This window comes from Notamacropus eugenii, chromosome 1, assembly GCF_028372415.1.
Source record: "Notamacropus eugenii isolate mMacEug1 chromosome 1, mMacEug1.pri_v2, whole genome shotgun sequence".
Lineage (NCBI taxonomy): Eukaryota > Metazoa > Chordata > Mammalia > Diprotodontia > Macropodidae > Notamacropus > Notamacropus eugenii.
This window is the reverse complement of record NC_092872.1, coordinates 259731059-259757669: the sequence shown is the minus strand read 5'-3', so window position 1 is coordinate 259757669 and position 26611 is coordinate 259731059. Positions and strand designations below refer to the sequence as shown.

Here is a 26611-nt window from a genome sequence, read left to right as displayed (position 1 = left end):
CAGGGCTCAAACTCCCTCTTAAATTTTTTGGTCACTTGCCATCACGAGGCAGCTTTTTGGTGCTCCGTTCTCTGTGACTTTCCCAGAGTCTCCCTAGGACTTTTGTCCATTCCCTTTGGAGAAACTCCAGCCTCACAGTCCCAGTAACTTTTTAGCTCCCTTTGGGGTGAAGCCACAGATGCTAGAAGATATACCATAGATAAGTTTGAAATTCTTTATTTTTCCTTGAAAACCCAGAATGTTTTGTGGGAAACAGATGAAAAGTTCTAAGGACAGGTTTGAAAGGAGTAAAGTCCAGTGGCAGGGTGGGGAGTGGGGGAGGAGAGGCAGGAATGACTAGGATCCTAGCCTCTGTCACTGTGCGACCTTGTGCTAACCATGTCCTTTCTCTGGGCCTCGGTTTCCTCCAAAGTGCCTTTGAGCTGTGGATCCTCCACAAGCCTATGGAGGCAGGCCCCAACCAGAATGAGAATTCCCCTCTACACAATCCCTCACAAGTCTCATGGCTACCATCCACATCACTCTGCCAGGACAGTGACACTCTTGTAACACTAATGGAGTAGAAGAAGGATGTCTGACCGAAGGGAATTGTTCCTGGGCAGCTTCCTTCCTGACCGCATTGCTTTTCTGTTTAACTGGTAGTGTCCAAGCAACTCAGATGCTTACGGAACCATGTTGGAAGTATTTGGCGCCACCTGGTGGTTTTAGGCTGCTACCAAGGGACCTGGTCCTGGGACCTTATTAGTAAAGGTTGTTGAATCACGTCATCAGCTAGGAAGGCTTCCTGTCAGGGCTACACCAGGGAATAATCCTGCCAAGAAATTCTTCTATAATTGATGTAGGGCGACCTCCAGTATTGAAAACAGGATCATGCACTCAGAGAGAGAAGATGGCCTCTCTATCATCTCTAGAGAACTGACCTTGAAGGGTTCTCTAGTGCAGCTCCCTCATTTTACAGATGAGAAAACTGAGGCCCAGAAAAGTGACTTGTCCAAGGTCACATAGGTATCAGATGTCAGAGGTGGGATTTGAACCCATTTCCTCTAAATTCAAACCCAGTTGTTGAACACATGATATATGATGGTAGCATGGGTCAACATTCCATTACCTTTGTCATTTATTTTTTTGTCCATGGTACTTAGCTTGCTCTTTTGTAAAAGAGGGAGCTTAAATCAGACAGTCTCTGAGACTCTTTCCAGGTCTCATAGTTGATGAGTCCCTGGGTCTATCTGTCATACGAGGACTAAAGCACAAGGGTATGGCCTGGGCAGCTGGTCAAGCAGCAGGCTGTGTCCTGAGCCACAGGGAAGGGACACTTTTGTTATATAATCCCCTTCTTGCTAAGTGAGAGCATTGCCTGGGATTGCTCCATCCTTACCCTTATTGATCCTAAAAATCAAAATCCCGCCTGCGTGGGGTAGAGTAGAGGGCTCTGAACTTATGAGTTTAAATCCCATCTCAGACAGTTATTAGCTAGGTAGTCCTGTGCGTCACTTCCCTTATGTGCCTCAGTTTTCTCATCTGTAAAACAAAAGGGTTAAACTCAGTGGCTTCTGAAATCCTTTCTAGCTTGAAATCTCTTCTGATCTTGTTCTATCCTCTCACAGTGAGGAACAGGCTTGGAGGAAAGAGCCCTGACTTTTCTCTTTTTTAAGGTTTCCTTTCTCTTTGGATACCATGTTTTTATGGAAATTCCCCTGGCTGTCCCCCCATTGGCCTGCCTCTTACTTATGGAGGAGGGCCAATGAGGATGTCGGTGGAGCCCTCTGAGATGCTCTGGGAAAGCCCACTGTGTAGAATCCCACAGAGGATGGGAGATCGTTGTTGGTTTCTTCTCAATATGATGCCTCTTACCTCTCTGTTTCAGGTATGAGAAGATGATTAGTGGTATGTACCTGGGAGAGATTGTCCGAAACATTTTAATCGACTTCACTCGAAAGGGTTTCCTGTTTCGAGGTCAGATCTCTGAAGCCTTGAAAACTCGGGGAATCTTTAAGACCAAATTCCTATCACAGATTGAAAGGTAAGTGAACAGCAAGAGGGAGAGTCTGGACTCCTAACCATTTCCCTTAGGTACTGTGTTAAATCGCAGGCAAGTCCCCACTGTGCCTTAGTAACCCCATCTATACAGTGGGGATAGTCATCTGAATTTTGCCCTAACTCTAGGCAAGGCTCAGCCTTACTTGATTCCCCTTTTATTACCCCAACAAAAAGATTTTGCATCTTTATATCTATTGATTTTCCCCAGTTGAATGAAAACTGCTTGTCCTTGAGGAAGGATTCATTTCCATTTTATTCTGTCCCCAGCACATGGCAGGTGCTTATTAAATGCTTGTTGACTTGAATTTCTAACCATACAAGGGTACAAGTACTTTGGAAGGTATAAGGGCATAAGTACTTTGGAAACATAAACATAGAAATCAGTGTGGTATTAACCATATATCAAAAGGATTATTGGTCCTCAGAGTCCCTAGGTTTAAATTCTGCCTTTCTGATGTTGACCAAGTCACTTGAGTTTCCTGGACATCAGTTTCTTTTTCTATAAAAAGCGGGGGCTTGGACTAGGTGGTCTATGAGGTCCCTTCTGCTTCTAGCTCTATCATGTAAGAACTTCCTTAGACCTCAGTTCCTTTATTTGTAAAACGAGAGTTGGACCAGACAGCCCTTGGTGTCCCTCCAAGTGCAAAGTCTATGCTCAGTGCAGATGCTCTACAAAGAATCATCATTACATAGAGACAACAACAAACTCAGATCTCTCCTGATCGATTGCAAGGGTAGGGCTCTTTCTGTCTCCATGATTCTTACTAGGAACTTTTGCACACTGCTCAGAGATCCATGTGTCCAGATGACTGACCGCCTTTCCTTGCCTTTCCTTTCCTTCCTGCAGCGATAGGTTAGCCCTGCTCCAAGTCCGAACGATCCTGCAGGATCTGGGCCTGAACAGCACCTGTGACGACAGTATCCTTGTCAAGAAGGTCTGTGGGATCGTGTCCAGGAGGGCTGCCCAACTCTGTGGGGCTGGGATGGCAGCTGTTGTGGAAAAGATCAAGGAAAACAGGGGCCTGAAGATGCTGAATGTGACCGTAGGAGTTGATGGGACGCTCTACAAACTCCATCCTCAGTAAGTCTGATCCTTGGCTTCAATTCTGGCCTCATCAATCAGTCTTCAGTTGTGTCCGACTCTCCATTATCCCATTTGGCTTTTTCTCGGCAGAGATACCAGAGTGTCCTTCTCCAGCTCATTTTACAGGTGCTCCTACTGGGGCATTTTCTCATGACCATTCTTGTCATCTCTCTGCCCCTAGATTGTCCTCTCCTTGACAATTCCTATTTCTTTCAAGGGTACTATCATCATCTCAGTCAAATTTGATAATATTTGTAAGGCACGGTGCCTGGTACACAGTAAGGGGTTAATAAGTGCTTGTTCCCTCCCCTAGGCCTCTTTGGGGGATCATCTTTGACTATTGCTTCTTCACTTCTGCCTTCAATTCATTTGCCATGTCCTCTAGATTCCATTTCCATATCTTTCCCATCTCTTCTTCTTTCCTTGCCATCTCTCCTCCGTCTTCTCCTCCCCCTTCATTTCCTCCTCCTAGCTATCCTATAATACTTTTCAGTTTTGCAAAGTACTGTCCTTATATCATCTCATTTGATCCTCCCAGCAACCCTGGGAGGGAGGGAGGTTCTATGATTATCTCCTTTTTACAGGTGAGAAAAGAGGTTCAGTGAGTTGGCCAGGGTCACCCAGCGTCAGAGGCTCTTTCTGATTCCAAGGCCCCTGTGCCAAGCTGCTTTTACAAGTGTTCTTTGCAGGAGGCTCCTCCTCTACCTACCCTTCTTAGGATCCCGAGAGATCTCAGGCCATATAGCTTGATCCCCTCAGAAACTAAGAAAGTTGTCCAAGGCAGGGAAGAACCAAGAGAAGGATTCCAATCTGAGGACCCAGAGGACAGAGGCAGGGTCCTTTGTGCTGTAAAAGACCCAAAAGTTGGGGGTACTACAGGGCCAGCAAATGTTGCTGACATCCCCCTCCACTGTCCCCCTCTCTTCCTCTCTTGTAGCTTCTCCAAGATCATGCAACAAACAGTGAACGAGTTGGCCCCCAACTGTAAGGTGAAATTCCTCCTCTCAGAAGATGGCAGTGGGAAGGGAGCGGCGCTCATCTCTGCAGTGGGGGTGAGGCTCCGGGAGGCCAAGGCCAAGGCCAGCTAAGAGCCCCGCCCTCTCAGGAGCCTCTCCCCCTCTTTTCTCTCTTTCTCCCTCCCCCCCACCCCCGCACTCCTCCATCTTCCTTCCTTGGGTAGCCTGAACTGAGTGCACACCAGACCCTACCGATGTATGGAGCCCTATACACCTCAAGGCATAAAGAACTTGGGTGCAAAATTGAGTGTGTGCTGTCGATAATATCTCTCACCCGGGAGTCCTATCCTTCCTGCCCCGTCCTGCCACCTTCTCCCCTCTCCTGTCACTGTTCTGCATGTTTTCATTTCCATTGGGTCGTCCAATTTCCACATGTGAGTTAGTGAAGTCAATTCCTAATTTATATAGTCATCTAAGTTATTTATTGATTTGACGTGAAAAGTTCCAGCCACCCAATAGACTCTCCTCCTCTGCTGCCCTAGGGAATGTGTCCTCTCTGTGAAATGTATTATCACGGCAAATTATGTCTAGACACCCACCACTGCCCCAGAGTTACCCAGAAACCAGAGGGCTCCTTCCGTCCCAGTAGCAAAAACCAGCTGTCTTACTTCCTAAGGTCCCCTTTGGGAAGGGGCGGTGCTGGGCTATGCTGTGAGGGTCTGGTAATTACTTGCTGCATATGATAGTCTAGCCCCGTGTGTGTGTGTGTGTGTGTGTGTGTGTGTGTGTGTGTGTGTGTGTGTGTGTGTGTGTCAGAGGGAGGGTCCAGAAGGGGCCTCACCTCAATTCTTTTCCCCACCTGCCCCCCCTTCCCAAAGGATCTCTTTTGTCTCCTATCTTATCCTTGGACTGCCTCATTGTTTTCATGGGCCGTGTCTTGTGTGATTCTGTAAACTCTGTACCATTCCAACAGTCAGAGCCTTGCTCAGGCTGATCATGGGTGTGGGAGGGTGGCTACGTCTCAAAGTGTGGCCAAACCAAAATGCCCTGTAGATTCCCATGAATTTGGGGGGTTCTGGTTGGTTTGGGGGCATATATATGTCTTGTCCCTAAGCCCACCCTTCTCCCCAGCCTTGCCCAGAAAGACTTGACTTGGTGTGACTGTATTGTCTACCCTTCCATGTTGTGCGTGATGAGGATCTCCCCCACCTCTTGTCTAGTACTGTATCTCAGTCATCCTGCCAGCTCCCCTCACTCTTCCAGTAGTCTCCAACCAGAATGTCCTCTCCCTCCATCACAATGTGGGGTAAGCAAATGCTAGGGAATGAGATGGAGAGTCAGTCTCACTGGCCTCCTCACCTCCCTGAGCAGGGGCCCAGGGAAAACCACATAAAATCCTAGGATGATAGAGATAAAACTAGAAGCGACCTCAGAATTGAGAGTGACTTGCCCTAGGTTGCACAGCTCAGAGGCAGGATGTGAACCCAGAGCCAGTGTTCTTTACACTGGACCATATAGAATTGGAAATAGGAGGGCCTGGTTTGAATTTTATGAGGAGACAGGGACAACCGCTCCTTGACCTGCCATTTCCAAACCAAGGCCCTTCTGTCCCTCTTTGACCAACCTGGAGACATGAAGCTAAGTAGATTCTCTCCAATCCAGTTGTTCCCAAGCAGATACTAACGGTCCTTTGAACTCAGCGTGTGCCCTCCTCGGGCTAGGTGAAGTTGACAGGCTCCATTTTTATCTCTTCCTATTCATGAACTACTCCCTCCCATGGGAGGGATTCACCCGACTCCAATCCCCAGCTCCATTCTGCCTCTGAGAGTCTCAGCCTCTGGTTTCCTTGGCCCCAGCCGCCATCTTGAATTCCCTCCCCTCCTCCTTCATGGATCCCATGTCCACCTGTGTCCTGATGCACTGTGATTGACTGAATGTTGTGAGGTGCCACGTTTGTCTGCTTTGCTATTACTGCAGTTTTTGGTGTGTCCACCTTCAGGGACTGCATGCCCACTTGGTTAGGACAGGGAGGAAGTCCTTCCATTTGTTGCGTTGGCAGTGACCATGCTCCGTACTCGCGGCACAGTGATATTTGTGGAGAAAACAGACAAACATCATTAAAAATTTTTGATGTCGGCTCAGTGGTGTGTAATCATTCTTTCTGGGGAATCTTGGGGATGAAGGTGTGGTATCTCAGAAGGAGAAGAGCTTTTTTTTTCATTGAATTGGTCAAGGTCCAGTGTTTCCTGGAAACTGGGAATGGCTATTATGGTCTCATGGGGAACCCAGGTATGGTCCCATACATGTGGACTTAAGGTCATGGAAACAGTGAGCCAGCCCTCACCTGTGCACAATGGGCAGGCTTCTGGGTAAATAGGACTGATGTTTGGCTGTCCCATGAGACCCTTTCTACAGTGAGTCAGTGTAGGATATGTGCTGTTGTCTAAACAAGGCCCCTTCCTGTTCTTGGCTTATTCATTGATATTTTGGTGTGTAACGGTGGTTTGAGCAGCAAACCCCAATTGAAATAAGCAGCTTATGGATGCCATCCACCTTATCTCCACTGTCTGATTTCCCACCAGAGGTTCAGAATCCATGTCTGCCTTCCTTAAGGTTTGTATTCATGGGTGCATAGATTTAGAGTTGGAGGGGCCATGGAGTCCATCAGATCCAATCCCCTCATCTAACAAGAGAGGGCTAAGGTTTTGGTTAAGTGATTAGCCCAGGATCACGTCTGAAGTATACTGAGGGCAGAATTTGAATTCAGATCTTGGCCCTTATCACATGAGCCACCTTGACTGGAGACCTATGAAGGTACACTAAGTGTGGTTAACTATACTTAACCAGTGCCATAGCAGACTCTGTGTCACATCCCATTGAAACTCGTGGACCCCCTCTTTACTCCCTGCTTTTCACCTCCAGCTCTGGTCACTATCATCCAGTCAATGTGACCATTATTTCTGGAAAGAAAGTCCTGCTTACTCGATAGCTCCACTCAAAACTCTGAGAGGTAGGTCCTATTAGTCCCATTTTACAGATAAGGAAACTGAGACTGAGAGATGTTACAAGACTTGCCCAGGGTTACACAGTTAGGAAGTGTCTGAGGCTTGATTTAAGCCCAGATCTTCCTGACTCAGGCCAGCCCTCCATCTACTGTGCCACAGCTACCTCTCATGGACCAGCCCTGAGCCCTTCAAAGCACCAGATTCTAGTGGGCCCCCACAAGTTCACCAGGCACAGCATTTTTCAACCCCCTTGAGGTTGTCCTGCCTAGCAGACCTGGAGCTCTGTTCATTCCCAGAATCTTAGAGCTTTGACAGGACCTCAGAAGCCTCATCCAGCCACCACATGGGTAGGAAGTCCACTTTGCAGCCTGCTCCCCACCAGTGGTCTCATCCAGCCTGCACTTGACCTCTAGAGAGTGAATTCTGCATCCTTGTGTACAGAGCATTCTACTTCTGAATAGCTATGATAGTTTAGTGGTTTTTCTTTAAATCCATCCAGGATCAGCTTCTCTGCAGACAGAAACCCGGGTCTCAAGGCAGGAGGTGAATCTTAGCAGCAATCTAGGCCATACACCTCCCATTTTACAGATGAGAAAACTGAGACCCTTAGAGATTAAGAGACTTCCACCAAGGTCGCATAGATAGTAAGTATGATTGACAGTAGAATGTCACAGGCCTTTTCTTACCAGCAAATAAATATCTGTAGCCAGGGCCCAGAAAGAAGGGGGAAAGAAATAAGCATTTGCTGCATATAGCACCTACTATGAAGTAGGCCCTGAGCTAAGCCATTTACAAATACTATCTCCTCACTCCCATGACTAATAGCATATAAGAATCTTTCATCCTTGAAAAAAATCTACTTGAGTGTCTTCAGGAGCAGGCTTGTCAGATGTGCCTTTTAAACAGGAGATTTGCTCCCTACACTGTCTTTCTCACATCCCAGGAAAGGGAGGGAATACAGCCCAGTGAGTAGAAAACTGGCTTCAGAGGCAAGGAGCCCTGGGTTCAAACCCTGCCTATGAGATGTGCTGGCTGTGCAAGACAAAGCAAGCCACTGAACCTCTCTGGGCTCTCAGAGAGTAAGTTGCCAAGCTATGCCAGTAATGGGAGTCCCCTTACCATGGTCTTCCTATACCAATGGTGTCAAACCTATGTAGAAGCCAGGGGCCATAGGTACAGAAGATTCCTGACTGGCCACATTGACTTAGAAAATCACACATATTATCTATGTTCTATTGTGTTTTTATTTATTTTGTGAAATATTTCTCAATTATATTTTAATCTGGGTCAGGCCACACTTGGGAGCCTTGTGAGTCACATGAGGCATATTTGATAGCCCTGATCTACGCCAGTGAAATTACAGGTTTGGTCCAAAGAAAATTAAAATAAAGATCATTGGGAACATATTTGCGGTCAAATTCAGAGCAGCCTTGAAGAACTCTTCCCTGCCTCCCAGTTTCTCTGAGAATATGGTATGAAAAAATAGAGTCCTGACTTGGCACCTAAGAGACCTTGTTCAAGTCCAGAGCTAACTACTTCTATGGCCTGGGTGGGTCACTGCACTCAATGAGAGACTTGGATAACATCTCAAAGGTCCCTTCCAGCCCTAACTTCCTGATCCTATCATCTCATAACACTTGGATCACAAACTTTTTATGAGTTAAATTTTTTTTTAAATTAAAATCTGCCTTCTTTCCTTCCTACCTCCCCAAATGCAAAAAAAAAAAGAAAACCAGAGCCCATTGTGTATAATCAAGAACAATAATTTTCTCATGCATTTTCATACCCTATATTTATACATCTTAATTAAAAATTTTTAAAAGGTTCATTTCTCCCCCTTCCCTTCTTCCTCCACCCAATGAAGCAAGAAAAACACCCCCTCCCCCCCATTATAAACATGTATGTTAAGCAAACACATTTCCAAATTGTCTCTGTCCAAAATAATCTCAGTCTGTCTGGAGTCTGTCAGTTCTCACTTGGAGGTGGAGAGCACATCTCATCAAGAGACCTCTGGAATTGTGGTAGGTCATTGTGTTGATCACAGTTACTAAGTCATTCACAGCTGATCCTCGTTACACTATCACGGTTACTGTAGCAATTGTCCTCCTGGTTCTGCTCACTTCACTTTGCATCAGTTCATGTAAGTCTTCCCAGGTTTTTCTGAAACCATCCCTTTCATTTTGTATAGCACAATAGCATTCCATCACACTCATAAAACAGAACTTGTTCCCCACTGATGGCACACGTTTATTTTTTACTCTTACTAGATTTCAAGTTCCTTGAGGGCAGGAACCATGTCTTATTTCTCTTTCTATCTGAAAACAGAGACTTCATAGGATTTAGAACTAGAAGAAACCTTAGATATCCAGTTCAACTTCCTCGTTGTACAGTTGGGGAAACAGGCTGAGAGAGGTGAAGTGACTCAGCCAAAGTCACACAGCTAATAAACGGCAGAGTCCTAATTCAAGCCTCGGCCTCTGTTTCCTCTTTGTGAAGAGGGTATAATGAGACACACCTTAGTTAGCACACGTTATTTGACAATCAAACACTTTTAGAGAGGAGGAGAGGCCACAGGTGGCTTAGGAATGTTCCTTGTCTCTGCACTTCTTACTCCCCCTCTCCCCCATGCATTGCCATTAATCATGATAACTGATATTAATAGTATTGTGCTCTGAGTCTGCAAGGTGTTATCTTTTTTCAGCCTTGATGAGCTAGATAATGCAAATATCAAGAACCTTATTTTATAGATGAGGAGACTAAGGCTCTAGAGGTTAAATGGTCACATGCCCATGGTCATACAACTAGAAAGGGTCAGAGGTAGGATTCGAACCCAGATCTTTCTAACCTCAAGTCCAGTACTGGCCTGTAGGGGGTTTATGTAGAGCTGCAAATATTGGTTGGAAGGGTTTTTTCTTTTTTTGGCTTTGGAACCAGGCTATTGGCTCTCTCTGTTCTTCAAGGACACATGCAGCTCAGACTGTCTTCTCTGATCCCAGTTTCATGATGTGTGTGGTTTTTTTTTTTTATTTATTCTGATGGGAAATCAAAATTCTTATTTTCTCCAGCCAACATTTTATATAGTGGAAAGAACAAAGGATTAGAGTCAGAAGACCAGGGTTCGAGTCCCAGCTCTGACACAACTGTGTGATTTGGGGCAGGTTGCTTCCCTCTTGGGCTTGTCTAGGAGATGGGGGGTAGGGAGGTGTTGGATACTAAGTCTTTCCATGTTCTGAAAGAACATCATCCCTGCTTTAGAGCTGTCAAGGGCCTCACAGGTCATCCAGTTCATTTTACGAGGATAAGACTGAGTCCCAGACAAGTGAAATGACTTACCCCAGGTCACATAGGTGATGTGAGAGAGGGGTTTCAACCCATATATTCTGATGAGCACATTTTCCATTCTGCCCCACTTATACCCACTTTGAGTATTCTAACCAGAAGTGTTGGGAGCCTCATAAACATGGAGACCTATGTGGCTCAGAACCATCTTAACAGTAAGTTGCTACAAGGCTATCTCATAAAGATACAGCCAGTAAGGGTATTAAGCTGTTTTGTGGGGTTGAGCTAGCGGGTGGCTCACTCATGGAAGTACGGATCTTCTTTTATACAAATCTTACCTATCTTCAAGGTGTTATCAAGGAGAGCACTTTTTATTTAAAAAAAATATTTAGTGTTTTATTTTTCCCAATTGCATGCAAAAACAATTTTCAACATTTTTAAAATTTTGAGTTCCAAATTCTCTCCCTCCCTCTACATCCCTGTTATTGAGAAGGCAAGCAATTTGATATAGATTATATATGTGTAGTCATGCAAAACACATTTCCATATTAGTGACATCGTAAAAGAAAACATAGACCAAAAACCTGAATAAAAATCAAGTAAAAAAGTATGCTTCAATCTGCATTCCGATTCCATCAGTTCTTTCTCTGAAGGTGGATAGCACTTTTTATCTAAGCCCTTCCGTGTTGTCTTGGATCACTGTATTGCTGAGAATAGTTGTCATTCACAGTTGATCATCTTATAATGCTGCTGTTACCATGTATGACATTTGGAGAGCACTTTGTTAAAAATTAAAGTAATAAACAAATATCAGCTGATATTCTCTGGTCTGGTTTTGGTGACTCTGCTTTGTTGGTTTTTTTTTTTTTGTCTTTTTTTTTTTCAGCACAAACCCAACTTTATAGAATTCCAAAGCTTAAACTATGAAGCCCCCTTAGAGAAAATTATCTGTCCGCCCAGGGACATAGCCTATTTTTTGCTTTCCATTAGACAGTTAAGGACTGACTTTCCAAACTAGATATTGCTGATTCCAAGGAAGAAATTGGGTAGGGGGAGGGTAAGGGAGGAGGGATTCCATTTGTGACTCCAGCAAAGCAAAGACAAAGGGATGGCCATCAGAGTTCACTAGGAAGCTTGAATTCAAGGTCTCCCTCCTGATCATTGGGGGTATCTGGGAAGGACGCTTTTCTGACAGAGAGCGACATTTTGTTGTGGTTTTTGTGGATGGTCATACACAGTGACTGATTCTGGAAGAGTCTTAGCTTGTCTTCATCAGGTGGGGTGACCCAGGGACAGCAGCGAAAGGCAAGTCGGAAGCCAGAGCGAAACCTAGGGAGTGGAATGTTTTGATGAATCCAGTGTTCCGGTTAATGGAGACTGACCCAGAAGAATAGTGGGAAGGTCAACCATCCACTCCCATCAAGGCTCCATCTGCTCCTATCAACTCTGTATTCCCTCTCATTAACACTTCATCAGGGCTCAAAGGTGACCCTGGCTTTGCCAGCTCAGCTAAGGTTGAGCAGTATAGATACCACGCAGAAAAGGCTTCAGGTACAGCATGAGTGACAGATTGTACCAGCTATCACATAGCCCACCTAGTTTAGCGTAGTGCCTGGTACTTAATCCCATAATAAATACTACTCACTGACTGACTAGCTTAGCTTAGAGAGGTATATTGTCAGCATCTCAGCTATCAGGTCATTGGCAGCAGAGAGAATGAAAGAGAAAAAAATCCAAAATGGCCTCCATTCCCATGTAGCGTCCCCTTCTACTTTTGTAGTTATGGTGCCATGATGGGGGAAAGTGGGCAGAGGTTACTGAGGAACACACAATTTTAGACTGTTGAGAAATGTTGCCTGTGGGTGCTTCAAAGGGGAGATCTTTGCAAGTGCTGAGCAAGTTGACATGTTATTGTGGGAAATGAACCACATGGATATTGACATTCATGCTATAAATGAAGCCAGAGATGACATGAAGAAGCAGCTGATGGATGGAAGGATGGCTCCCAGGTTCCCCTGGAAAAGGCCAATTAAAGGGGCTAGCTGGATTGCTTTCACCATGTGCCCAAAGGCCCCAGGAAGCATCATTTTATGTGATAGTTGGTCACAGTGAATGTCAACAAAAAGACCATCATGAACATAATTGTAGCTTATGCTACAAAGAATGAAGATGGAAAGCTAATCTACAAAGACCTTGGCAACATCATCCAAGTCAAGTGAACATTGAGCTTGGGTCTATCTTTTGTGGAAGGGACTATAAAAATAAGCTAGAACATAGAGGTCTAGATTTTTTCCCCTAAACCTATCATTTCTCTGAGTATGGAAGCTCCTATCCGTACAGGTTGACAACTTCTCTGTACCTTCTAGAGAGTTGCTTAGGATACTACTGAAAGGTTAAGTGACTTGCTCATATAAGGCAGAAATCAAATCCAAGTCTTCTCAATTTGGGGGTTTCTATCTACCACGTAGATTAGGAAAAAAATCAAAGGCTTATATCCTATTCAGATACCTCTCTTCAGTTTCCTCACCTGTAAGATGGGGTTAATAAAATCTATAGTACTTACCTACAGGTACATAATGAATTCTGTCTTCATGAAGTCAGAGTAAGCTCTGAGCATCAGTTCCCAAAATGAAACTGACTGTATCTTAACAGACAGGCAATAATTGGTTGTGAAGGGAAAATCATTTCCAAGACATTTGTCTGTGTGCAGTCAGACCATTAATAAGAGTAAAGGTCAAGATTGACATCAAATTGGAAGGATAAAGAGATATGACATTGCACATGATCCAGGTCAACCTACTTAATTAGCCCATTAACTATGAGAAATGGATAAAATGAAGTCATTGATTTTGACTACCACCATTTCTTAGAGGAGTTTAACTGATATAAAACAATTACAATAAGACTAGCCCAGAAACCTTCTAAGTCAGCAAATTTTTTATTTTCTTGCCAACCAAAAGGCCTGATAGCAAAGGGCAGTGATGGTATAATATGTATAAAATGAAAGATGGTGAAAGATTATAAATATCATTGACTTCTGAAACAACAAAAGATGACAGGAAAGGAAAAAAGCCTGTAGGAATTTGGGAGAGAACTCAATCAGGTCACCCCAAGAGTAGTTGTAGATAAGATTAGATGGGTAGACAGCAAATACATACAAAATTGGTAGGCCACTGTTTCTTCAGTGATCTGTTTTCAATGTCCACATGGTTTATAATGTCTGATGAAGAAATACAAGAGAGTAGCTGGACCTAACCAAGTATACCCAAGAGAAATCTCTAGTAGAAAGGGAATAGAAGATTGATTTTTAAGATACTTGAGAGGAAAAAATGCCCCAAAAATTATTCCAAAAAAATTACCAATAAGACAGTTGATCCATAGCATCCTCATATTCCACACAGGTAAATTAAATGGATGATGAATGCCTAGATTATAACATTCAGTTGAATGGGCAGCCCATTAACTTCTTCCATCGGTATGTAGAGGTGGGACAGATGCTACTCATGTACAATGAATCAGGACCAGAATGGACTGGGAGGAGGAAGGCAGAGTGGCTTGCCTTTAGGAAGTCCCATTGTGCCTTCATTGATCCCCAGTTGCCCTCTGATACAAAATCCATCTTTTTCACAGCAACATTCTCCCATTGGCACTACATGGCTTTGAATTACAGACTACCAGTCCTTGAGCAATCAAAATTGTGGGTGACCAGAGACACTTAGACCTGGGTCAGAATCCCAACTTTGCTTCTTAGCTGTGTGACCTCTTAGCTTCCCTATCTGTCAAATGTTTCTTTCGATTCTGAATCTGATGTTAATGTACACCCTTCGTGCCCTCGTTGATGATCATATGGCATAATAGCTAACATTTTATGTAGCACTTTACACATATTATCTCATTTGATCCTCACAATAACCCTGTGAGGTAGGTACCCCCATTTTAGAGATGAAGAATCCGAGGTTGAGAGAGGTTTTAAGTGACTTGGCCAGGTTTACATAACTAGTCGGAGTGAAGCAGTATTTGGATTCAAGTCTGGTGCTCTATTCAAGATGAGTACCGTAATATGCCGTGTAAATAAAAGGCACGACTCAAATGTAAGAGACACACATTTAGGGTTGTTAAGGAAACACTTGCTAAGAAGTTGGAGCTATCTAAAGGGGAATGAGATGCCCCAGGGGTGGTAGGTTCCCCATTACTGGAGGTCTTCAAGAATAGACTGGGTATCCAACCACTTCTCAGGAGTGTGGAAGAGGAGAGTCTTGTTAGGGTGAGGTTTGGTCTGGAAGAACCCTGAGGCTGCTAAATGGTCACGGAGAGGCTGCAGTAGGCCATGGTAGAGTGGAAAAAACACTGGACATGGAGGAAGAGAATCTGCTTCGTGATTTGGCTGAAGGCATATGAACTATACAGGGATACTTTGAGATTGTCTTCAGAAATGCTAGAAGCTGACTCGCTACTGGGATGTCCTTCCTTATCCTGTGTCCTCCTGGTGGGTGGATGGGTAAGGTTGCCAGATCTTGTTTGTGGGTGTCAGAGACTGTGCTTTTTGCCTTTCTTTGTCTCCTCAGTGCTCAGCATCACGAACAGCATTTGGAACATACTAAGTAATTAATAAATGCTTACTGACTGTCAACAGTCATTAACACCATATTCTCCATTTTTTTGTTCACTACTTTCTTCCTCCCTCTCCTCCCCAACATATGGTTTGAACCTCTAACATGGCACTCAGAAACCATGGGGTGCTCAACCAGTAGTATTGAGTATTTGACCAAGGACTGGGCTGTATCCAAATACTTTCATAGTTTTAGAGCTGTGATGAGGCAGTAGACCCTGGGAAGGTAACAGTGATGAGACCACCTGGTCTAGAACCAGGGTTTCATGCCGGGGAGTCACAATACATGTAAATATACATATATATATGTGTGTGTGTGTGTGTGTGTGTGTGTGTGTGTACCTACAATTATCTGTTATGATAGAGGGACCAGCCTGAGGAGAAAGAAGAGATAAAGAAATGTCCCCCTCCTCTCCTCTGAGAGGCATCAAGCTAGCATGAGATGGCAATATAGAGGACATCTATTCCAACTCCCTTGGGTTAGAGATGAAAGAATGGAGTCCTGACGACATGAAATGGTTTGCCCAAAGGCACACAGTAAGTGACAGAGGGTAGGGTTTGAATCCAGGCTTTCTGACTCCAAATTCACTGCTCATTCCACTCTGTGTGTCTCTTCTCCCTCCCTTCTTTACAGGACTGGGAGATTATGAGTATAGAATCCTGCATACACAGTCAAGCTCACAAACTTTTTTTCCCCTCTTTCTTTTTAAAAACTTTCATCCCAAGGGATGGCTCACTGGGATACAATCAGGAATAAAGGTGATGAGGGGAAAAAAAGATTGATATAAGTTAAATATTGCTCTAAAAAGAAGATTGCTGGAGTCAAATGAGGAGATATCTAGGTGTGAATCTTGGTACTTACAGCATGACTATGGTTGGGTCACTCTGCCTCTGCCTCAATTTCCTTCATCTGTAAAATGAGTGTGATACTTGTAGCCCCTGTAGTAATTACCTCACAGGGTAATTATGAGGGTCAAGTGAGAGAATGTATGCAAAGTATTGCTGAACTGTCAGTTATTATTATTGTGATCAATGTTGGAGAGGGCTTTGAAGGCCAAGCTGGAGAGCCTGGGCTTGGGTCTGTGGAAGACTCACCTTTGGTTGAGGCAGCAGTAGATGATGGGGTTGTACATGGTGGAGCTCATGGCGAGCCAGAAGAGGGCCAGGTAGACCTGCTGGATAAACTTGTGGCAATAGATGTCCTGATGGAAGGTGCCCAGGAGGAAGTAGAGGTGATAGGGCAGCCAGCAGATGGCAAAAGTCACCACCACCACCACCATGGTCTTCACGAACTGCTGAGAGGAGGGAGAAAGAGCCTGGGATCATTAGTCCAGCCAACACATTCTGCTTTAGATTCTAGGAAATCCAAAGGGCTCAGCAGGCAGCTTCTAGTTTATTTGAAGGGACAGGGAACTGCATCCACCCACAGAGAACCATAAAACAATTCCAAAGCATCTTTAAAACAAGTTTGTAGAGGAGAATACAGGAGACAGGTGCACCAGTGGGTGCATGATGGCTGTCTCCAAGGATTAGGTGGCATCTTGGCCCATCTTGGTGTCTTCAACACATTTCAGCATCTTTTACATGGTCAGCAGTGATGTGTATGTCCACAACTCACCCTACTGCACTGGGAGAGCTCTAGAAGCCTAGTACTTGAGAGCATTATCCCCAGTCCTGTTTCACCTTCAGTTGCTTCTTCCCTCCCTTTCCTTGACCCAGCCCTCAAGAATAATTATTATAGCTGGTATTTACACAAGATCTGTAAGGTGCTTTCCATTTATAACCTTATTCAAGTGAAGGATGCATTCCTGGCAGAGTTCTCCGCATTTTACATATGAGTAAATTGAAGCTCAGAGACATTAAGTGATTTTCTTCTGGTCACTTGGCTATTATATTTCAAACGAGAGGGATCCAAACCCAGGTCTGCCTGACTTGAAGCCCAGCCCTGGATCCACTAGACCAACACCCTCCATGATGCCCCTTCCTCCCCAGACTAGAGATAGTCAAGTCTTTCCCTATTCCCCCAATCACTGATGCGCTCTCTTCCTAAAGTACTGGATAGAGCGCTTGTCCCAGAGGCAGGAAGACCTGAGTTCAAATGTGACCTTAGACACTTCTTAGCTGTATGACTTTAGGCAAGTCACGTAAAATAGGACTGCCTCAGTTTTTTTCATCCCTAAATGGGGATAATAATAGCACCTATCTCTTCTAGGATTATTGAGAGGGTAGAATGAGATAATATTTCTAAGACATTTGGCACAAAGTAGGGACTTAATAAATGCTTGCTCCCCCTACATATGTAAATGGTATCTCCCCTGACAGAATGCTTTTTCTTTCTTTCTTTTTATTCCTTCCTTCCTTCCTTTCCCTCTTTCCTTCCTTCCTTCCTTCATTCCTTCCCTCCTTCCTTCCTTCCTTCCTTCCTTCCTTCCTTCCTTCCTTCCTTCCTTCCTTCCTTCCTTCCTTCCTTCCTTCCTTCCTTCCTTCTTTCCTTCTTTCTTTCTCTTTGTATTCTCCAAACATAGTGTTTGGTGTACATTTAGTACCAGCATGATACAAGCATGGTACATTTGTTCAGTTGTTTCAGTCATGTCTCATTCTTTGTAACTCCATTTAGGGTTTTCTTGGCAAAGCTACTGGAATGGTTTGCAGTTTCCTTCCCTGGTTCATTTTACAGATGAGGAAACGGAGGCAAACAAGATGAAGTGACTTACCCAGGGCCACACAGCTAGTGTCTGAGGCTGGATTTGAACTCAGGTCTTCCTGCTTCTAGGCCTGGTGCTCTAGCCACTGAATCACCTAGCTGTCTGCAGTACATAGTAGGTGCTTAATAAATGCTGTTTGGTTGGCTAAAGAGTTGCCATGTCAGGAAAATGTATCTCTTTGTAGCCAAGCTGGTGATGGGTCTCTGAGAACTTGTCCAGCTGGTCCTCTGAGGACAGGCTGTTACAAAGTCCAAACCTTAAGATATTCCAGCTTGGCATTGGAGTTAATGAGAGTTTGTATTCTGTTTGCCTCGCCTGGAGAACCCAAGGTGGCCACTGGGAAAAGTCCCACTCTGTTCTAGAGTTTCTAAATCTACTTTCAATGCCTGCTACCTGGCCAAAATATTTAACCTCACTGGGCCTCAGTTTCCTCCTCTGTAAAATAAGGGGCTGGACTCAGAGGGCTCTGAGGTCTCTTCTATGTTATCTATAATTCTCTGACCTCAGTGGAGGGTCAACCCTAAAGGGTTATGGGGATGGATGTGTTTTGTATATAGACCCTGTATACATTCTGTAAATAAGCGCAGGCCGGAGAAGGGCCCAGAATGACCTGTGTTTGGCACAGGGTTCTTGGCTCTGCAGGAAGCCTGGGCTCACCCTCTTTTTTGCTGCAATGTGTCTCCGTCTCTGCTGGACTCTGACCAGCTGGTTTCCAGGGACCACCTGTCTCCAGAGGGTGACACCCACGATGCTATACGTGACAAACATCACCACCAATGGCAAGAAGTAAGTCAAGACGATCACGGTGAGATGGTACCTGGGGAGGAAACAGGAAGATGGGCTCGGGTCACTAGGCCCAAATATGACATGCTGCCTCAGGCCCTAGTGGAATCCAAGGACCTTTGAGCTAGATGGGACTCCCTCTTGTACCTGACTGAGAATCCACCTATCTGCACCTCCCCAACCACTGATCTGGCCTTTCCAGGCTTCTTTACATGGTATTTTGTGCACACTCTCCAATCCAGCTGTATTGTCCTACTTTCTGTTCCTTGAACCTCATCTCCAGCCTCCATGCCTTTGTATTGGCTGTGTCCCCTATGTGTGTACATTCTTTCTCCCCTCCCTTTCCAACTTCCCTGGCTTTCTTCAGGACTCAGCTTCAATTCCAAGAACTGCTATTTTTTTCTTTGTGTCCCCAATGCTTAGCATACTGCCTGACATTGTAAACATTTAATAAATACTTGTTAGCTTGACTTGGCTGGGAGATATAAAAGCCTTTGCCTGGGGCCTGCTGGACTGACTCAGCAGGGAACACAGCTGGCCCTCCCAGCCTCATTGAGCTTCACTCTGGGGTCTGCTTCTGAGAGTACAGTTACTGAGAACTTGGGAAATGCACAGAGAGACAGATTTGTGGTTGCTGTTTTCCCTTCTCTTACAATGCCTGTGGTGGTGGCCTCCTATGTGGCCAAAGCTTCCCAGCGGTAATCACTAGGCTGAAAATGAACCTAATTCTAGGTGCCATCCCCCCTTTCATAGAGGAGGAAACTAAGGTTCAAAGATACCTCTTTTTAAAGCTTAAAAGGATCTTAGATATCTTTCTCCCTAACCCCATTCTATTTCATATGAGGAAACGGAGGCCCAGGGGAGCAAGGGTCTTGCCTCAAGGTCATATAGTAAGTAGCAGAATCAGGCTTGGGAGCATAGAGGTGAGATTCAAACTCAGATCTTGTGGCCTCAGATGGAAGGCTCTCTCTTCTATAGGACAGAGGTCCTGTCAAACCCACACCTAAAGCAGGAATCCCTCGTGTTACATTGAGGACCCTTTATAACCCGAGGCTGGCTCTAAGCTTCGGTGGGGGTCCAGGCCAGGTAACTCCTTTCCCCCTGTCTCCAGATCAGTGTGCCCCGCGCTTGCATCCCCATCCCGCATCTCTTTCAGCTCCTCTGGGGGCAGAAGGTAAAGAAACTCTGCCCCCTAGTGGCCAGCGGTCACTAAGTGAGCTGGAAGAGGCTCAGACCCCAGAGCCTCAGCTTTTGAGTGAACCCCACAGTCCTACTCATACCGAGCAGAAATTCCTCTGCAACATCCTTGAAGAGGAGGAAGGCAGTGCTAGAAAGTGGAAAGGGTAGAGGACCCTGTTCAATCCCTCCTCTGATGCTTACTACTTGTGTGACCTCTGGCAATTCACCACCTCCCTGGGCCTCAGTTTCCCCATCTGTAAAATGAGGCTGTTGGATTAGATGGTCTGTGACCTCCCCCTCCTCTCAAAGCAAAGGGAACTCACTGCCTGTGAAAGTAGCCAATTTGACTTTTGTTCAGCCTTCATTTTTAGCAAGTTTTTCTTTGCAGGAAGCCATCTCTCTACAACTTCTACCATTGCTCTTGGTTCTGTCCCATCTAACCTTAACTCCTGTTCCCCATGACAGTCCCTCAGATACTTGATGATGACTCTCATGTTCTCTAACCTTAAATCCCCCTTTCTCTGGGCTAAATATTCCCAGTTCCTCCTTAGAGGCAAAAATTCCCCCACAGACACCCATGATCCATTTCCTGAGACATAGAACTCCCAATCTATATTAAGTAGCCTCCATACCCTTTAATAGAGTTTTAAAATTTTACTTGGTTTTCTCTTCCCTATTTGATCATAAACTGTGTGAGGGCAAAGATTCTGGCTTCCCTGGGACAAAAGTCCTTAGGGTCTAATATGGGCTCTGACTCCCAGCGGGCACTCAGGAAAAGTTTGCACAAAGGAAGTCCTATCGTAGATAACCTGATTGTCCGTGGCCAGGGACACTGGTGAGCCAGCAGGGATTCTCGATGGCAGGCCACCACAATCAAAAGGTCAGTCAAGCAATGAATCAGTTTAGCATGCATCTGTCAGGTACCTGCTCTGTTCCAGGCATGTGCTAGACAAAATGAAAGTCTGTCCTCAGAATGCTTACATTCTATTGTTAGATTCTATAGGTGCAAGATACACACAAGGTATTTACATGTTATATTTTTATGCTATATATGTAATATTTATATATTACAATCATGGGGAGAAGATGGTATAGAAGCTGAGCATTGAAAGAAACTAGGGATTCTAAGAGAGACATGAGGAGAGGGCATCCCTGTGCCTGGCATGGAGATAGAGGTTGTGTGTGAGGAATGACCACACCTGGATCAACTTGGATCCTATCTGACATGTTCCTGGGAGTGATATATAATAAAAGGTAAATTGGAGCCAGGCTATGAAGGGTTTTAAGGGTCAATGGAGGCTTTTGTACTCAATCCTGGAGGTGTTAGGGACACCAGGCTGGAGTGGTGTTTCTTGAGCCAACCCAATCCACTCACTTCCCCATCCTTACACAAGGAGCTTGACTTTGCCGTCCTCTGGCCAGTCCACAATGCACTTGGTGACCCCTTCTTCCACAGTGACTGTAGAGTAGAAAAACTGAGGGAAGGCCAGTCCGGAGGCCACCAGCCAGATGGCTCCAATGATGACCTTGGTGCGGAGAGTTGACAGCCGGGGCTGGAAGGGATGGATGATGGCCATGTACCTACAGATGGAGGAGGCACCATAGAAAACCATTGGTGAGTGGTGGCCCTGGTTTTTATGAGAACTTCCCCTCTCCCCCCACCTCTGACCATTACGCACAGCCCTGCCTTCCTGAAGACAGCTGGGATGGGAGCTTAGAGATCACCTGGGTCATCTTACAGTAGAGAAAACTGAGCCTCAGACAGAGACCTCTACCCCTTCTTTTCTCAGTCTTGAATCTTCTCCAAGCTATTTCCTGTGTCCCATTCTAAACTGGTCCTTGATCTCAGGTCGCTTGGGACTAATCCAGTGAAAGGAAAACTAGGTCCTTTCTAACAGTGGTTAGAGCTCTGGGCCTAGAAGCAGGGAGACCCGAGTTCAAATCCAGACTCAGACACTCACTAGCTGTGACCCTGGGCAAATCATTTAACGTCTCTGGGCCTCAGTATATTCTCATCTGTAAAATGAGGGAGACTCTAAGGTCTCTTTCTGACTCTTCATGTAGTCAGTTAGGTAGCACAGTGGCTAGAGTCAGGAAGACCTGAGTTTAAATGTGCCCTCAGGCATTATTCTCTGTGTGACCCAAAGGAGATATGTAACCTCTGTCTGCCTTAGTGTCCTCCACTGTAAAATGAGGACCATCACAGCCCTCATCTCTTAGGGCTATAGTAAGAATCAAATGGGATAAAATTTGTGAAGTGATTAGCCATAGCGCCTGGCACATAGTAGGTCTTTAAATGGATTTGAAGTGGGGTTTCCTGACTTCAAGTTCATTATCCTTTCTATTGCTCACCTTTTCAAATCTTACCAGTTCTTATCAAACCTTATCAGATCTATTTCTTTTGATCCCCACTGTATGTGAAAGGAAAGAAGGGATTTCACTGTTTCTGGCTAAGCTGAGAACTGGTCACTAATGGACATTATGTTAGCGCCCCCCTCCAAGTAACAGCTGCATTTCAATAGGGCCCTTCAGTGACTTAACCCCCAAAGACAACTCCCCAGGCCCAAGGCTTCTTGGGCAGCTCTTAGAGGGCAGGTTCGGTGGACTTTGGAAGGAGGCCTAGAGTCAAAGGACTATAGGAGTTGGAGCTGAAAGGAAGCCCAGGGATCACCTAGTCCAATCTCCCACAGGGATGGGCTCAGGGAAGGGAAATGATTTTCCTGAGGTTATACTCCTAGTAAACAGAGAGGCAGATTTTGAACCCAAGACCTCTTGACCCCAAATTTAGGGCTCTCAGAGGAGAGTTTCCGCCTGTCTCTGCAACCCAGGCTCTTGCAGAGAATCCCCTTCACCTTCTCACAAGATCCTACATCAGCACTAAGGGCTGAGATCCATAGGCTCATACATTCAAAACAGGAAGTACCCTTAAAGGTCATTTTGTCCAAGACCCTTATTTTAATAGATGGGGAAACTGAGGCACAAAAAAGGAAGAAATGACTTGCCTAAGATCTCACAGGTCTTAAATAGTCCACCTGGTTCTAACTCAGGCCTTCTGACTCTGAATGTAATGCTGTGTCTCTGGGCTTCCCTAGAGCTCAGACTCACACAACAAGCCCACAGACACTGAGCTCAGGGGAGGAGATTATAAACCAGCAGAAGCCTGGCTAATGTTTGGCCCCCATCCAGTCCCTTTCTGCAGTTCTCAGAAAGGAACATGGAATCATAGATCTGAGAGGCCATCAATCCAGCCTTTTTCTTTGGAAAATAGGGAAACTGAGGCACGAAGAAATGAAATGAGTTGTCCAGGGTCTATCAATCAACAAACACGCATTTAATAAGCCCTTACTATGTGCTAGACTAAGAGTATAAAGAGTGAAACAATCCCTTCTTTCAAGAAGCCTACATTGTAATGGACAAGATAACAAGTGTCCATTTTTCAGCTTTTGTTAAATCCCATGTCATGATCCTGTGTTCCCAAAACACATTTTGGACATGCTCCTCCCATCCCTTCCCTGTCTCCTTACCCCCTCTCCCAATAAAAACCCAGGACAGATATTGCACAGGCATGAAGCCCATTTGAGTCCCAAGATCCTTTTTGATTTGCATGCAGACAGGTATCACTGGTACTTCTTACCTCACAGGGTGGTTTTTGGGGAAGAACTTTACTCCTACTTAGTTAGAACTATACCATCTTTATTCATAATAGGTAGATAATACTTTGAGGTTTGTAAAACACCTTGTATGTGCTTTTTCATTTGATCCTCACACCAACCCTATGAGGTAGGTGCTCTTATTATCCCCATTTTATAGATGAAGAAACTGAGTCTGGGAGAAGTCAAGGGATTTATGCAGGGTCACACAACTAGTAAATGTCTCAGTCAGGATTTGATCTCAGGCCTTCCTGTCTTCAAGGCCAACACTGTCCACTGTACCATTTAGTTGCCTGCTTATTATCAGAACCACAATTAGTGGCAGCAGTAGAGGGGTAGAGGAAGGGGCATATTCATCCAGGACAAGTCCACTCATAGAGAGTAGCGGGGGAGGTAAAAGAACCATCTAGGAAATAAGATTTTTAAGGGAAGATAGTATCCATGGAACAAGACTGTTGCTTCAGGGGCAGGCTGGGCAGGGGAGAAAGCCCTGATCACCCAACCCTAGTTATGGCTTTATTAATCATTATACTGGGCTGATACAATCCATTGATAGGGGTTTCTTGTCCCTCATATCCTTTGTTCCTTGCCCCCTACCCCACATCGATTTCCCATCACTTGCCTGTCCAAAGCAATGGCCATCATGGAATAAATGCTCACAAACATCGCCATGACAGGGAAGAAATTCTGGGAGTGGCAGAAGGCTTGGCCAAAGTACCAGATATTGTGACTGGCGTAGACAAAGTTGAAGGCAACGTTGAAGGTGGCCATGCAGGTGTCAGCCAGTGCCAGGTTAACAATGAAATAGTTAGTCACCGTCCGCATTCTCTTGTGTGCCAGGATGATCCAGATGACAGTGATATTGCCCGTGAGGGCCACCAGTATCAGGAAGAGGTAAACTATGGCCCAGAGGGCCAGCTGCCACCCAGGCAATGAAAATGCTGTGATGCCTGTGATGTTGCTCTCGGAGGCAGAGGAGCTGTTTCCATCACTTGACAGGATGCATGCGACCATGACTTCCCGGGGGATGGAACTGAAGACTGAAAGAATTTGAAATCTCTTGGTTTCCCCCACATTCTCTATTTTACGGATTTGCTATAGAATGAAAATGTCTTTTGATGGGCATGCTGCTGTAAGAAGGTGGGGGTGTCTCAGAAGTCAGGACAGTGACCTCATTCTGTCCCAAACCCTTATTTTTCCAGAGGAAACTCAGAGAAGGTGAGGTATCAAGCCACCCAGACAGTAATTACCAGAATCAGAGCTAAACCCACATTATAGAACCACAAGTTAGAGTTAAAGGGCCTCCCAAGTCAGCTAGCCCAACCTTTTTATTTTACAGATGAGGAAACTGAGGCCCAGAGAAATCAAGAGACTTACCCAGGGATTCTTTCTTCTATTCCTGCTAGTTCCTTTGACTCCTGACAGTAGCTCTTTAAGGCCAAGAATGGAAGATTTTCGTCAGCTTCTGTGGAATTCTAGGTCCTAGCTTCTGTTTGGGAGAAGTTATCGGATAGATGCCTGAAACAATTCCCACTCTGATCCCAGGATAGCTCGAAGGGCTGGCTGGATCTTCTCCTCATCCAGGCAGGGGTAGGGACTGTGCTTGAGCCAACCCACTGCTGGGTTGGTCAACCTCCCTTCGAAACAACTGCCTTTGAAGGAAGGAGGGAGGTGGGAGGTTTCTCAACATGGACTCTTGCTCTCTTCTTTTCCCTGCTGGAATGGCTCACTCACTTTTGTCACTGTGGCAAATCTTTAAGCTAACTTGGTTCAGCAAAGGGAAATGGAATAATTCAGAGGAACAGTAGCCCCAAGGACAAATAAGGACCTTCTAAAGAATGGGAAAAGCACATTTTCATGGGCATCTTTATTCCCTTTTTCTTTCAGAAAGAAATGGGAAAGTTGCCACTTGAGAATTAAATCAGAGCAGTAATAGAATCCTGATAGTAATTAGCTGTGTGATCTTGGCAAGTAAATCACTTAATCTCTTGGGGCCTCAGTTTCCTCATCTGTAAAATGAGGGCTGGATTAGATGGCCTCTAAAAATTAAATCTTGTGATCTACTCTAGATCCCTCATTTTAAAGAGGAAAAAAATGAAGACCAGAAAGGAGAAGGGAGATACTCAAGGTCACTTTCTCCTCTAGCCCAACCTGGGACTAACTTGAGAAGAGAATCCTGACTAACACTGAAAGATATTAGAACTTTGAATCAAGATCATGACCAGTCCTGACTCTAGAGGATTGATGGTGAAATATTTATTCCCAAAGAGGTTCTTGGCAATTTCTAATCCTAAATCACAGAGTTATCTGGGAGAAAGGACTTTGTGTCCAACTCTAACACAGGTGTTAAAAGAAAAGACATAATCTTAGCTTGGGAAAACTGTGCCTGGCTTTTGTTAGCTGGGTGCTTATGGCTCATAACCTGTGTCTATGACTAAATAACTGTCAGACTGCTCTTAACAAAGACCTGCTTTCTAGTTTCTATACTCAAGCAAACTGAAGCTGACATTGGCAGCAGGTGGCCCTCACAAGATAAAGCTGAGAAGTGGGTAGTAGCAGGCAACACAAGGGAGTAACCATGATAAAAACAGTGGGTTGGGAAGCAGAGGAACCCCAGGGATTGACAGAAAAAGAGAACAGCTGCCCTAGCATGGTGTAGTGGATAGAGTGAGGGACTCGGAGTCAAGACATGAGTTCCCACCTAAGATACTCAAATACTGGAAGACCCTGGGTAAATTCCAACCCTTTCTGCTTATTTCCCCATCTGTAAAATGGGTATAATAATAGCACCTATCTCACAGAGTTGTTGTGAGGATCAAATGCAATGATATATGTACAGTACTTGGCAAAACTTAAAATTGCTATATAAATGCTAGTATTATCAATATCATTATAACCAGAAGACATTAGCAGCCCTGTAGCATAGGAAGCATGAGTTGCTTCTCCGTGCATGTGCCTTGTTCGTGTGTTCCCAATGTGTGTACCCCATTTGTATGTTCTTTTGTCATATGCCTTCCTTTCACACATGATTCCTATGTATGTCCATTTTTCCAGATGATGGTGGGAACATTTGTGAGAAAATATGGTATTACACAGACTGGGAAACTGAGGCCCGGTGATGTTAAATGATTTGTCCTTTTGGCACAGTGGTAGAGCTGGGATTCCAACCCAGGTCCCCTGACTCCAAAGCAAGTGTTCTTTCACTTCCACAAGGGCTGACAATGGTTTGAATGGGATTCAACTCTATGGGAACTTATATCCTACAACTAAACCTTATCTTGAAAGTACAGTGGGACTTAAGGCTGTCATGGCTTTTGGGAG

At 44.9% G+C, this 26611-nt stretch overlaps 2 protein-coding genes across 3 annotated transcripts in view; one reads left to right on the top strand and one right to left on the bottom strand.

Annotated features, from left to right (window-relative positions):
* Nucleotides 1–6221, top strand: part of HK1 (hexokinase 1) — a 131098-nt gene extending 124877 nt beyond the window's left edge. For both annotated transcript variants that reach the window (XM_072628756.1, XM_072628757.1), the window contains 3 exons: nucleotides 1868–2023; nucleotides 2888–3121; nucleotides 4062–6221. In XM_072628756.1, the coding sequence (XP_072484857.1) occupies nucleotides 1868–2023; nucleotides 2888–3121; nucleotides 4062–4212 (541 nt within the window). In that variant the 3' untranslated portion in view covers nucleotides 4213–6221. The remainder of the gene's footprint in view (nucleotides 1–1867; nucleotides 2024–2887; nucleotides 3122–4061) is intronic.
* A 3532-nt stretch (nucleotides 6222–9753) lies between these two features.
* Nucleotides 9754–24310, bottom strand: TACR2 (tachykinin receptor 2). The gene is made up of 5 exons (XM_072628759.1): nucleotides 23913–24310; nucleotides 21030–21221; nucleotides 18336–18495; nucleotides 16069–16265; nucleotides 9754–11693 (listed from the first exon to the last, which is right to left on the bottom strand). The coding sequence occupies exons 1-5, from the start codon at nucleotides 24302–24304 to the stop codon at nucleotides 11480–11482; spliced, it is 1155 nt and encodes a 384-aa protein (XP_072484860.1). The 5' UTR covers nucleotides 24305–24310; the 3' UTR covers nucleotides 9754–11479.
* Between the last annotated feature and the right edge of the window lie 2301 nt (nucleotides 24311–26611).

Bases quoted from the DNA above. Each gene is read 5' to 3' on its own strand.
- TACR2 (XM_072628759.1), bottom strand. From the start codon at position 24,304: ATGGTCGCATGCATCCTGTCAAGTGATGGAAACAGCTCCTCTGCCTCC. The intron at 21,222-23,912 runs GCAAGTGATGGG...CTCCATCTGTAG, and splicing joins ATGGCCATTGCTTTGGACAG to GTACATGGCCATCATCCATC. The intron at 11,694-16,068 runs GTGAGTCTTCCA...TCCACTCCCTAG, and splicing joins TACTGCTGCCTCAACCAAAG to GTTTCGCTCTGGCTTCCGAC.